Genomic DNA, 14,136 nt, shown 5'->3' on the forward strand with positions numbered 1-14,136 from the left:
TGGCCACCACAGTGAGTCTGGTTTCTCCCAAGGTTATTTTTCTCCATTAATCAACATCTTATGGAGTTTTTGTTCCTTGCCACAGTCACTTTAAGCTTGCTCACTGGGGTCATTAATACAATTATTATTTAATTACTTATTTTTAAACACGAAAAACAATCATATTTTATCTAATTACACAATGATGATTCATCGACATTATAGACATTAGTTTTACTGTCTGTTAATGCCTGATCTTCTGTAAAGCTGCTTTGAAACGATGTGTGTTGTGAAAGGCGCTATACAAATAAAATTGACTTGACTTCAGGTCATGCACCCATTGATGCCAACAAATTTTCAGAATGATACGCCAATGCATTTGTTAAATATAGAATTTTTCTACAAAGTTAAAAAAAGCTGATGCCCAATATGGCCATACCCAAAGTGTTGCCAAGATATAGCTTCACGGCAAATTTGTCGACTTGTTTTACAAAAACGGTTAGGTTTATTAAAAAGCTTTTAACAAAGTGTCCCTAGATGAAATGACAACTTTGTGTGAATCAGATCATATGGCCTAGATGGAATTAGAAAAAGTAGGGTTTTCAGAAAATTCAAAAGAGGAAAATCTTGTATTCAGAAATTGTAATCATGGCTTGCATTTGACTCAGCATGAAGGAATCAGAGAGGAAAATTATTTTATTTCCAAGCCATTTGGTTCCAAAGCTGTTATGACAAAAATAAGTTCAAACTGTTGATGGTACAATCAACATGACTGCTAGAGGGATTGAGGTAGAGACTAAAAATTTACTATCAGGAATGTTCAGACAAATTTCAGTGTGCCAAATTTTGGTCCCTAATAATATTGGTCCATCCATCCATCCCTCCATCTTAAACCGCTTATCCGAAGTCGGGTCACAGGGGCAGCTGCTCCAGTAGGGGGCCCCAAACTTCCCTATCCCGAGCCACATTAACCAGCTCTGACTGGGGGACCCAGAGGCGTTCCAAGGACAGTGTGAAGATGTAATCTCTCCACCTAGTCCTGGGTCTTCCCCGAGGCCTCCTCCCAGCTGGACGTGCCTGAAACACCTCCCTAGGGAGGCGGCCAGGGGGCATCCTTACCAGATGCCTAAACCACCTCAACTGACTCCTTTCGACGCAAAGGAGCAGCGGCTCTACTCCGAAGCCCATTTCGGCCGCTTGTACTTGCGACCTAGTTCTTTCGGTCATGACCCAACCTTCATGACCATAGGTGAGGGTAGGAACAAAAATTGACCGGTAGTTCGAGAGCTTTGCCTTTCGGCTCAGCTCTCTTTTCATGACAACGGTGCGATAGAGCGAATGCAATACTGCCCCCGCTGCCCCGATTCTCCGGCCAACCTCCCGCTCCATTGTCCCCACACTCGTGAACAAGACCCCGAGGTACTTGAACTCCTTCACTTGGGGCAAAACTTCATTCCCTATAATAAAATAATAAAATACCCTACAATAGCCACCACTTTCAAACAACATGAGCGGTATTCTGACACTACTTGATATAGTGATGCTTTTGCTGGTATTGTACCATAAATATGTGACTGGGAAACAAAATGTTTGCGTTAAAAGGGAAACAGACAGACAACACGTGATGGTGTAAAACATACCAGCTCTTCTTGAGACACTCTGGTGAAGAGACGATGATCCCTGAAGTGCTTCACAATCCACTCATGAACTTCCTCAACATCAGTGTTTGTGTACACTAAACCCTAGAAAGACCAAACAAAACTGGGTTATTCCATGTCAACTCAACTAGACCCAGATAGCACGTAGTAATCTGCCCGAGCTCAGTAACCTAGCCATGCCTGTGGCTCAGACATGGTATTGGCAGCTATAATCTGGGCCGAGTGTTGGTCGCAGCCGAATACCTCATGAGTTTTTTTAGTTATGGTGTTAAAGCACTGGGCCGATTCTGGCTCAACATAGCTTGGCCAGATCAGACCTGACTTGGGCTGGACCTCTTCTGTCAATGATTCAGATTGGATTGATCTTTATTTGGCTGCATCATATGTCTACCATAAAATGAACATCATTCACCTGTAATGTCTGATAATTTATTTGTAAACCACATTTAAATGTCTTTAATTTGTGAAACATACAATATGCCTATTTATTTATATATAGAATATAAATAAATACAATTGTATAGTATGGGAAATTCACAAATATTTATAAATAGTAAGATGGACATGACAAATCCCTTAGACTTGCTAGCACGATAGTAATGCATTCTTCCACAATTTGCTTTGTAAAAACACTTCTGTGAGTTAAGAATTTCATTCAGGAACTCACAGCAGTGGGAGGGGTCTAATTGTACCTGGGGTGAATGTTTTACACTATGTTTGTGCTGTTTGTACTCTGGCATAACAATGGATTATTTACGAAGTTATATAAAAATTGCATAATTTAGAAGAAAACTACTTGGGTAAGCATCAATGCACATTTAGGCTGTTTCTTTAGCAGACACTCATAAAGGGACAAAAAGCATTAACTTCACGTGCGAGACTGCTGCTTCAGATTATGTTTTAGCTCATCTCGATACATTTCTGTACCAACTACAACAGCCAATAAACGAGAAATGTTCATGTTTTGTCATTCGTGTGTTTTGAGCACTCTATGCTGTGCTGCACTGAAACTTTGAGGAGTAAAAGGCCAGTAAGATTGCAGGTGATTAGTTTTTACTGGTAAGTATTAGAAAAGAGTATTGTTTTTAAAATAACCTAAAATTCTCTGACTTAACTAGAAAGAAAGAAGCATCCAGACAGTGAACAAGTTGGTAAGTTGTAAATGTGTATGTAAATATAAGACGGCACATGTCAGCATGACTTTACCATGTTTTTTGTTTCAGGAAGTGTAATATGTAATAACTGGGGGAATCTCAACTAAAGAGCCAGTGTAGGCTGTTATATATATATATACACATACACTCACCTAAAGATTATTAGGAACACCTGTTCAATTTCTCATTAATGCAATTATCTAATCAACCAATCACATGGCAGTTGCTTCAATGCATTTAGGGGTGTGGTCCTGGTCAAGACAATCTCCTGAACTCCAAACTGAAGGTCAGAATGGGAAAGAAAGGTGATTTAAGCAATTTTGAGCGTGGCATGGTTGTTGGTGCCAGACGGGCCGGTCTGAGTATTTCACAATCTGCTCAGTTACTGGGATTCTCACGCACAACCATTTCTAGGGTTTACAAAGAATGGTGTGAAAAGGGAAAAACATCCAGTATGCGGCAGTCCTGTGGGCGACAATGCCTTGTTGATGCTAGAGGTCAGAGGAGAATGGGCCGACTGATTCAAGCTAATAGAAGAGCAACTTTGCCTTAAATAACCACTCTTACAACCGAGGTATGCAGCAAAGCATTTGTGAAGCCACAACACGCACAACCTTGAGGCGGATGGGCTACAACAGCAGAAGAACCTACCGGGTACCACTCATCTCCACTACAAATAGGAAAAAGAGGCTACAATTTGCAAGAGCTCACCAAAATTGGACAGTTGAAGACTAGAAAAATTTTGCCTGGTCTGATGAGTCTCGATTTCTGTTGAGACATTCAGATGGAAGAGTCAGAATTTGGCGTAAACAGAATGAGAACATGGATCCATCATGCCTTGTTACTACCACTGTGCAGGCTGGTGGTGGTGGTGTAATGGTGTGGGGGATGTTTTCTTGACACACTTTAGGCCCCTTAGTGCCAATTGGGCATCGTTTAAATGCCACGGCCTACCTGAGCATTGTTTCTGACCATGTCCATCCCTTTATGGCCACCATGTACCCATCCTCTGATGGCTACTTCCAGCAGGATAATGCACCATGTCACAAAGCTCGAATCATTTCAAATTGGTTTCTTGAACATGACAATGAGTTCACTGTACTAAAATGGCCCCCAGAGTCACCAGATCTCAACCCAATAGAGCATCTTTGGGATGTGGTGGAACGGGAGCTTCGTGCCCTGGATGTGCATCCCACAAATCTCCATCAACTGCAAGATGCTATCCTATCAATATGGGCCAACATTTCTAAAGAATGCTTTCAGCACCTTGTTGAATCAATGCCACGTAGAATTAAGGCAGTTCTGAAGGGGAAAGGGGGTCAAAGACAGTATTAGTAAGGTGTTCCTAATAATCCTTTAGGTGAGTATATATATATATATATATATATATACACATACACACACACACATACAGTATAGACTCACTGAGCACATTATTAGGAACACCTGTACACCTATTTATTCATGCAATTTCCTAATCAGCCAACAGTGTGGCAGCAATGCAATGCATAAAATCATGCAGATACAGGTACTCCTTAGTCTACTCTAACTGAACTAGAAAGAAGCATCCAGTCAGTCCACAAGTTAAGTTGTAAATGATTTTGTTAGAGAGAGAGAGAGAGAGAGAGAGAGAGAAAATGTAATGATAGATAGACAGATAGATAGATAGATAGACAGAGCCTTTGAAAACAAATTTTTCATGCGATCATGTGAAATCACTTGACATACTGCTGGCAGGCTTCTAAAAATTAAAATAAATGTGTTGTTCTTCTCACAATATCCACCAGATGGCGCATGAATTACTTGGAAGATCTCTCCCCTCTGTCAAGTTCAAGTCAAGTGGTTTTTAAAAACAAAACTATTACATGTTTTATAAATTGTACACAGAAATCGAGCAATGCGACAAACTCTCCCATTACAATGACTGCTGTCACTCACTGCAGATTTACACTGGTTGAGACCAGCATTTCGACGCGAGCTCAGTGATGCTCTGCACTCTTGCGAATGCTCTCATTAAAAACAAACCTGTCTAATCAACATAAATAAAAAACGTGCAAAATCATGTTGTAAATAGAAACCATTGATGCAACAGGAGCGGACTTAAATTGAACGTTGCAATCATCAGTTTTCAAGATTACATAATCGTGGCAGTCGTAATCGCGATTCGTTTTTCAATTAATTGTGGAGCCCTAACAGTGTCTCATAATTTTCCTCAGGTGCAACTTCAATCCTTCGCTGTCATGGGTCACGAAGAGCTAACATAACTTATCGAAACATCAAAAGCCACAACATGCATGTTAGATCCAATACCAGCTAAGCTCTTAAAGAGGTATTCCCTGTAATCTCAGAACCACTCTATAACCTCGCTATCCTTAGGACATGTCCCAAGAAACTTTAAAATGGCAGTTATCAAACCGCTTAAGACACCGTAACTTGATCCTGTAGAACTGGCTAATTATACACAGATTTCAAATCTGCCATTTACGTTGAAAATACTAGGTAGTGTCCTCCCAACTATGTTCATTTCTACAGAGAAATAGTATATGAACAATTTCATTAAGGATTTAGACCCATCAAAGTACAGTGACTACACTTATCAGAGTTACAAATTACTTGCTCTTATCATATGATCACGGCTGCATTTCACTTCTAGTACTTTTAGATCTTAGTGCTGCCTTCGACACTATAGATCACAATATTCTCTTGAATAGGCTAGATAATTATGTTGGCATTTGTGAACTTACATTAGCATGGTATAGGTTTTATGTAGCAGACCACTACCACTTTGTCTATGTAAATTAGGAATTTAGTGCCACAGGGATCAGATTTAGGGGCTCTTCTTTTCTTATATGCTTCCCCTGGGAGATATTATCAGGAAAAGTGGAATAGGTTTACACTGTTATGCCAACGATCCTCCACTTTAGATCTCTTCAAAACCTGACGAAATTTCACAATTCTCCAAATTAGCAGTGTATCAATTAGATCAAAGATTAGATTTCGTTCTACTCAATTCCGACAAAACAGAGGTACTAATTTTTGGACAAAAAACCTCTAAAAACAAGCCACTAAAATATAATTTGACTCTCGATGGATGTCCTGTTACATAGCCTACAACAGCGAAGAAATTAGGAGTTATATTTAAACTAATCTGTCCTTTGTCAAGTCAAGTGGATTTTATTGTCGTTTCAACCATATACAGTTAGTACAGTACACAGCGAAATGAGACAATGTTCCTCCAGGAGGAACTACATAAAACAAGGTGCTACATAAAAACAACATAGGACAAACACAGAACCACATGAGACTACACAACTAAATAAAATACCTATATATCTATATACCTATATAAAGTGCACGTGCAAACATATGCAAATATGTGCAAAAAGTACGGGACAGTAAAATACATTTCTAACAATGAACAGGACAATAGGCACAGTGAGAGACATAAACATAACATACTATGAGATAGTGTTCTATGCATATAGCAGTTATTGAGGTAGCAGACAGTTATAAAGTGACCGTAATTAATTAAAGTGCAACTCTAAAGTATTGAGGAGTCTGATGGCTTGGGGGAAGAAGCCGTTACACAGTCTGGCTGTGAGGGCCCGAATGCATCAGTACCTCTTGCCAGACGGCAGGAGGGTAAAGAGTTTGTGTGAGGGGGTGTGTGGGGTCGTCCACAATGCTGGTTGCTTTGCGGATACAGTGTTTTTTGTAAATGTCTTTGATGCAGGGAAGAGAGACCCCGATGATCTTCTCAGCTGTCCTCAATATCCTCTGCAGGGCTTTGCGGTCCGAAACGGTGCAAGTCCCAAACCAGGCAGTGATGCAGCTGCTCAGGATGCTCTCAATAATCAAATCAAATCACTTTATTGTCACACTACCATGTACACAAGTGCAACAGTAGGTGAAATTCTTGTGTGCAGATCCGAGCAACATAGCAGTCATGACAGTGACGAGACATACACCAATTACAATAAACAACATACTTACACAACACAATTTACATATCAAATGTACACATACTTACACAACACAAGAATTATATACAATGCACAGTAAACAATACACACAATATAGAATACACAATATACAATAAGTGGGAGTATATGAAATATATATAAGTAGTTGAATTGAGGAGAATATGTTGACAGTCCAGTGTGAGATTATAGGTTAATAAAGTGCAGTGCTAATTATTGATCCTGATAGATCAAGTGTTCAACAGTCTGACTGCTTGGGGGAAGAAGCTGTCATGTAGTCGGCTGGTGCGGGTCCTGATGCTGCGATACCGCCTGCCTGATGGTAGCAGTGAGAACAGACCATGACTCGGGTGGCTGGAGTCTCTGATGATCCTCCGAGCTTTTTCACACACGCCTTGTGTATATGTCCTGGAGGAGGAAGCTCACCTCCAATGATGTTTCTGGCAGTTCGCACCACCCTTTGCAGGGCTTTGCAGTTGTGGGCGGTGCTATTGCCGTACCAGGCGGTGATGCAGCCAGTCAGGATGCTCTCTACAGTACTAGTGTAGAACCGTGTGAGGATGTGGTGGTTCATTCCAAACATCCTCGGCCGTCTCAGGAAGAAGAGGTGCTGGTGAGCCTTCTTCACAACGGCCTCAGTGTGGACGGACCATGTGAGTTCCTCAGTAATGTGGACACCGAGGAACTTGAAACTGCTGACTCTCTCCACCGGTGCTACATTAATGGTGATGGGGCTGTGTACTCTGTCTTTTCTCCTGAAGTCCACTACAAGCTCCTTGGTTTTACTGACGTTGAGGGAGAGGTTGTGCTCCTGACACCAGCGTGTCAGAGCGTGCACCTCCTCTTTGTAGGCTGTTTCTTCATTGTCAGTGATCAGACCTACCACCGTCGTATCGTCAGCAAACTTAATGATGGCATTGGAGCTATGTGTTGCCACACAGTCATGCGTGTATAGGGAATACAGGAGAGGGCTAAGAACACAGCCCTGCGGGGCTCCAGTGTTGAGGGTCAGTGATGAGGTGTTGCTGCCCATTCTAACCACCTGACGTCTGCCTGACAGGAAATCCAGGATCCAGCTGCACAGTGATCTGTTTAAGCCCAGAGCCCGGAGTTTCATATCAAGCTTGGAGGGCGCTATGGTGTTGAATGCTGAGCTGTAGTCTACAAACAGCATTCTCACATGTGTGTTCCTTTTTTCCAGATGGGAGAGAGCAGTGTGTGGTGTAGATGCAATGGCATCATCAGTGGAGCGGTTGTTACGGTAGGCAAACTGCAATGGGTCCAAAGAGGTGGGCAGAACAGAGCAGATGTAATCTCTGATTAACCTCTCAAAGCATTTGCTGATGATGGGGTTCAGAGCAACAGGACGCCAGTCATTTAAGCAAGTGATTGTGGCTTGCTTCGGTACAGGCACAATGGTTGATGTTTTGAAGCATGTGGGGACTACAGACAGGGAGAGGGACTGATTGAAAATGTCCATAAAAACACCAGCCAGTTGATTCGCGCACGCTCTGATGACGCGGCCCGGAATGCCGTCTGGACACGCGGCTTTACGGATGTTCACCCGTCGGAAGGATCGGGTTACATCCACAACAGAGACTGAGAGTGAACCAACCTCTGTAGCGTCAGCGCGAATACTCTCTCCGTGAGGGCGGTGTTATTGTCCTCAAAACGAGCATAAAATGTATTAAGTTCATCCGGGAGAGATGCAGCGATGTTCATGGCGGAGTCTTTATTCCGTTTGTAGTCCGTGATGGTGTTAATTCCCTGCCACATACTTCTAGAGTCAGTGGTGTTGAACTGACCTTCAAGCTTGTGGCTGTACTGGCGTTTGGCTGCACTGATGGTGTTACGGAGGGCATAACTGGCTTGTTTACGCTCCTCCGTGTTAGGAGAATTAAAAGTGGAGGTCCGCGCATTGAGTGCCGCGCGAACATCGCCATTAACCCATGGTTTCTGGTTGGGGTATATCCGTATTGTTTTGGTCGGAACAACATCCTCTACGTACTTCCTGATGAAGCACGTTACGCTGTCAGCATAAACCTCGATGTCGTCATCAGAGGCGGACCGGAACATCTCCCAGTCCCCGTGATCAAAACAGTCTTGTAGCGCAGAGTCTGATTGGTCCGACCAGCACTGGATCGTTCTGAGGGTGGGTGCGTCCCGTTTCTGTTTCTGCCTGTACGCGGGCAGAAGCAGAATGGAATTGTGGTGCGATTTGCCAAATGGGGGGCGGGGGAGGGATTTGTAGCCATCCCGGAAAGGAGAGTAACAATGGTCTAAAACCCGGTCCCCTCGTGTGTTGAACTTTATGTGTTGGTGGTATTTTGGAGCGATTGTTTTGAAGTTGGCTTCGTTAAAGTCCCCGGTAACAATGAACGCAGCCTCAGGGTGCACGGTTTCCTGCTCACATATACTCCCATACAGTTCCCTGAGTGCCCAGTCTGTGTTGGGTTGTGGGGGGATGTACACAGCAGTGATGATGACCGCTGTGAATTCCCTTGGTAGCCAGAATGGTCGACACATAAGCATGAGATATTCCAGGTCAGGAGAGCAGAAAGACTTTATGAAATGTACATTCCTCTGATCACACCATGATTTGTTGATCATAAAACATACACCACCACCTCTGCTTTTACCAGAGAGGTCTTTCGCTCTGTCCGCTCGGTGCACGGAAAAGCCCGTGATTTCGATGGCCGAGTCTGGAATCACCGTAGACATCCAGGTTTCTGTAAGGCAGATAACACAGCAATCTCTCGTCTCTCGTTGGAAGGAGATCCGCGCTCTCAGCTCGCAGAGCTTGTTGTCCAGAGACTGAACATTTGCCAGTAGTATACTGGGTAGCGGGGGTCGATTTGCACGACGTCTTACTCTGATGAGAACGCCGGCTCGTTGTCCTCTTTTCCTTCTGTGTTTCCGTGGCCGAGCAGCCCAGACAAAGGGCTCCGCCGGCGTGTTTGTAAACAGCGGGTCGGCATTAAGGAATCTGAAGTCCGGTTTTCGATGTGTAATTGTAGAACCAATGTCCAAAAGCGTTTGTCTGTCGTAAACAATAAGGCAGACAACATCCAAGACAAAAAAACAAAGAACTGTAAACAAAACAAACAATAAACCGCAGTGTTGTATCGGAGCTCGCAACGCAGCAGCCATACTCGGCGCCATCTTGAGTTCCCTCTATAGAATGTAGTGAGGATGGGGGTGGGAGATGTGCTTTCCTCAGCCTTCGAAGAAAGTAGAGACGCTGCTGGGCTTTCTTGGTGATAGAGCTGGTGTTGAGGGACCAGGTGAGGTTCTCCGCCAGGTGAACACCAAGGAATTTGGTGCTCTTGACGATCTCCAAAGAGGAGCCGTCGATGTTCAGCGGAGAGTGTTCACCTTGTGCTCTCCTGAAGTCAACAACATCTCTTTTGTTTTGTCCACATTCAGGGACAGGTTGTTGGCTCTACACCAGTCCGTTATCCGCTGCATCTCTCTGTATGCTGACTCGTCGTTCTTGCTGATGAGACCCACCATGGTCGTGTCATCTGCGAACTTGACGATGTGGTCCGAGCTGTGCATTGCTGCACAGTCCTGAGTCAGCAGAGTGAACAGCAGTGGACTGAGCACACACCCCTGGGGGGCTCCAGTGCTCAGTGTGGTGGTGGTGGAGATGCTGTTCCCGATCCGGACTGACTGAGGTCTCCCAGTCAGGAAGTCCAGGATCCAGTTGCAGAGGGAGGTGTCCAGGCCCAATCAGGTGCTGAGGAATGATTGTGTTGAATGCTGAGCTGAAATCTATGAACAGCATTCGAACATATGAGTCCTTTTTGTCTAGGTGGGTGAGGGCCAGATGGAGGGTTGTGGCGATGGCGTTGTCCATTGAACGGTTTGGACGATACGCAAACTGCAGTGGGTCTAGGGAGGGGGGCAGCTGGGTCTTAATGTGCATCATGAAGAGCCTCTCCAAGCACTTCATGAGGATTGGTGTGAGTGCGACGGGATGGTAGTCGCTGAGGCAGGACACTGAAGACTTCTGTGGCATGGGGATGATGGTGGTGGCCTTGAAGCACGTTGGAACGACGGCGCTGCTCAGAGAGATGTTGAAGATGTCGGTAAGAACATCTGCTAGCTGGTCTGCACATCCTCTGAGCACTCTGCCAGGAATGTTGTCTGGTCCAGCAGCCTTCCGTGGGTTGACTCTACGTAGAGTTTTCCTCACATCAGCCGTGGTAAGACAGAGCACCTGGTCGTTGGGAGGAGGGGTGGTCCTTCCTCGCCACCACGTCGTTCTGCACTTCAAACCGAGCGTAGAAGTCGTTCAGCACATCTGGAAGGGAGGCATCTTTGTCACAGGCAACTGATGTTGTTCTGTAGTTTGTGATGGCCTGGATGCCCTGCCACATGAGCTGCGTGTCACCGCTGTCCTGGAAGTGACTGTGGATTCTCTGGGCGTGTGCGTGCTTTGCCTCTCTGATTGCCCGGGACAGTTTGGCCCTAGCTGTTCTTAGGGCTGCCTTATCGCCTGCTCTGAAGGCGGAGTCTAGGGTCCTCAGCAACGTGCGCACCTCCGCAGTCATCCACGGCTTCTGGTTGGAGTGTGTGGTGATGGTCTTGGAGAAAGTGACCTCATCAATGCACTTGCTGATGTAGCTGGTCACTGATGCAGTGTATTCCTCCAAGTTTGAAGAATCGCCAAATGTTGCAGCCTCCCTGAACATGTGCCAGTCAGTACACTCAAAACAGTCCTGAAGAGCAGAGATGGCTCCTGCTGACCAGGTTTTCACCTGCTTCTGAAGCGGTTTTGTGCATCTGACGAGCGGTCTGTATACTGGAATTAACATAACAGAGATGTGATCCGAGTAGCCGAGGTGGGGCGGGGCTTGCCCGGTACGCGCCTGGGATGTTTGTGTAAACCAGATCAAGCGCGTTCGCCCCTCTCGTTGCAAAGTCCACATACTGATGGAATTTAGGGAGCACTGTCTTGAGATTCGCATGGTTGAAATCTCCGGCGACAATAAACAGTCAGTCAGTTTGCTCATAGCCCCCATACAGTTCACAGAGCGCTTCCTTAGTGTTGGGGGGAATGTAAACTCTGCTTATAATAACAGTGGTGACTTCCCGTGGTAAATAAAAAGGTCGGCATCTAACAGTCACAAGCTCCACCAGCGATGAGCAGGAACTAGAGACTAGCATAGAGTTCTTGCACCATTCCGTGTTGATGTAAACACACAAGCCACCACCGCGAGTCTTACCGCAGAGAGCTGTCTTTCTGTCGGCACGAAACGAGGCGAGCCTGTCTAGCTGAATGGCGGCGTCCGGAACTCTGTCGCTGAGCCACATCTCCGTGAAAACAAAGACGCCGCAGTTTCTAAACTCATGCTGCATAGCCTGCTGGGGCCGGATATAGTCCAGTTTATTGTCCAGGGAGCAAACATTTGAGAGTAGGATAGACGGGAGAGCCGGCCGGCTAGGGTTTGTTTTTAGCCTAGCATGGACCCCCGCCCTCTGGCCGCGCTTCCGCTTTCTCGCACACCGCTTATGACGTCCTCTCCCCGGCCACCGGCATCAGGCGACGCCGAGGCCTGGTCTCATCATGCAGCTTGGTTTTAGCATGAGTCTTATATTTCAGTAGTGTCTGGCGATGGTAGACATGAACACCGGTTGCTCCGATGAAAATGTGCCGCAAAAGTCGGGCTTTTTTTTTTTTAACAAAAATAGCACCATTTTTGGATCCGGAATGGCCGCTGCGTGCTATCGCGCCACCATCTTGGATCACTACCAATCAAATTACCAATTTTTGTAGAACAGCATTCTGCCACTTAAGAAATACTGCTAAATTACAACACATGCTCTCTGTTGCTGATGCCAAAAAACATTAATGCGTTCATGACCTCAAGACTAGATTATTCTAATGCATTACTGGGAGGATGCAAAGCAAGATCAATAAATTTACTTCAATTTGTTCAAAATGCAGCAGCCAGAGTGATGACTGGAACCAAGAAATATGATCATATTAGCCCCATTTTATCGTCATTACATTGGCTACCTGTTAAATTTCGTATTAATTAAAAAATTCGGTTAACTACTAACAATGCTTTGAATGGTCAAGTCAATATTATTTGTATAGCACCTTTCACAACACACATCGTTACAAAGCAGCTTTACAGAAGATCAGGCATTTAAGAGAAGATAACACTGTAATGTCTATAATGTCGATGAATCATCATTGTGTATTTAGAAAAGAATATGATTGTAAATCGTGTTTAAATATAAGTAATTCAATTATAACTGTATTAATAACCCCAGTGAGCAAGCCGAAGGTGACTGTGGCAAGGAACACAAAACTCCATAAGATGTTGGTTAATGGGAGAACAATAACCTTGGGAGAAACCAGATTCACAGTGGGGGCCAGTTCCCCTCTGGCTAACATCATGAATATAATGTAAATGTTACTTATGTATAGTGCAAGTCATGGTTTAAAATTATTAAACTAAGTGTTAAGGGGCAGCGTTAAAACATAGATTTTGAATGAACTGTAAGATTAATGAGGAATGTCTTTGAAGTCCATCCTGGATTAACTGCAGAAGTTCACATAGATGCAATTGTCCATGTTAATTGGCTGATGAAGGCTTTTGTTGGCAATTGATAGTCTATGTATTCCATTTCAAGAGTGTAGTCAATCAATGGACCGAGGTGATGCAGGCAGAGATCAGTGAGGTGTGTCACAGTTCAACCTGGCCAGTAATTTCGGTGAGGTTCAGTGTGGTCCATCCTAAATCCAAGGTTCAGACAATGGCATATGAAGTATCCCATGTCTTATGGTTGGAGTTGGCATCAGTTTATCCTCTGAAGTCCATCATAATAGGCTGAAGTGATGTTTGTCTGGCACCGGCTGCATTTTGTCATCATCACAGTGACACGTAGCAGTGGAGTCCAACACGAAGCAGGAATGAAGCAGGATAGGAGTCCCAAGGTTGAGACAGGGAAACAAATAAAATAATATAAGAATAGATGCCATTGAATTTATTGCAGAGTTATAGATCATGATCAATGTTTCTGGTTTCAGCAGACTAAACTAAAGCAGCCTAATTGTGGGTTGAAGGATAAATTAGGTGTATGTCTGGCTAAATAGTTGAGTCTTTAGTCTAGACTTAAACTGAGGGAGTGTGTCTGCATCTCGAAAAGTGTTAGAGAGCATATTCCATAGTTTAGGAGCCAAATATGAAAAGGATCTACCTCCTTTTGTGGATTTAGGTATTTTAGGAACTATTAACAGGCCAGAATTTTGCGTTGTAATGAACGTGATATAATATAGCATGGTAGAATGTCACTTAAGACCATATAAAGCTTTGTACGTATTTAACAGAATTTTAAATTTAACAGGTA

At 44.2% G+C, this 14,136-nt stretch overlaps 1 protein-coding gene across 2 annotated transcripts in view; it reads right to left on the bottom strand.

The window, feature by feature from the left end:
* mettl1 (methyltransferase 1, tRNA methylguanosine) overlaps nucleotides 1–14,136 on the bottom strand; it is a 104,552-nt gene that overhangs the window by 33,105 nt on the left and 57,311 nt on the right. For both annotated transcript variants that reach the window (XM_052102069.1, XM_052102070.1), the window contains exon 5: nucleotides 1,620–1,721. In XM_052102069.1, the coding sequence (XP_051958029.1) occupies nucleotides 1,620–1,721 (102 nt within the window). The remainder of the gene's footprint in view (nucleotides 1–1,619; nucleotides 1,722–14,136) is intronic.

The sequence above is a fragment of the Xyrauchen texanus genome, chromosome 32, assembly GCF_025860055.1.
Source record: "Xyrauchen texanus isolate HMW12.3.18 chromosome 32, RBS_HiC_50CHRs, whole genome shotgun sequence".
Lineage (NCBI taxonomy): Eukaryota > Metazoa > Chordata > Actinopteri > Cypriniformes > Catostomidae > Xyrauchen > Xyrauchen texanus.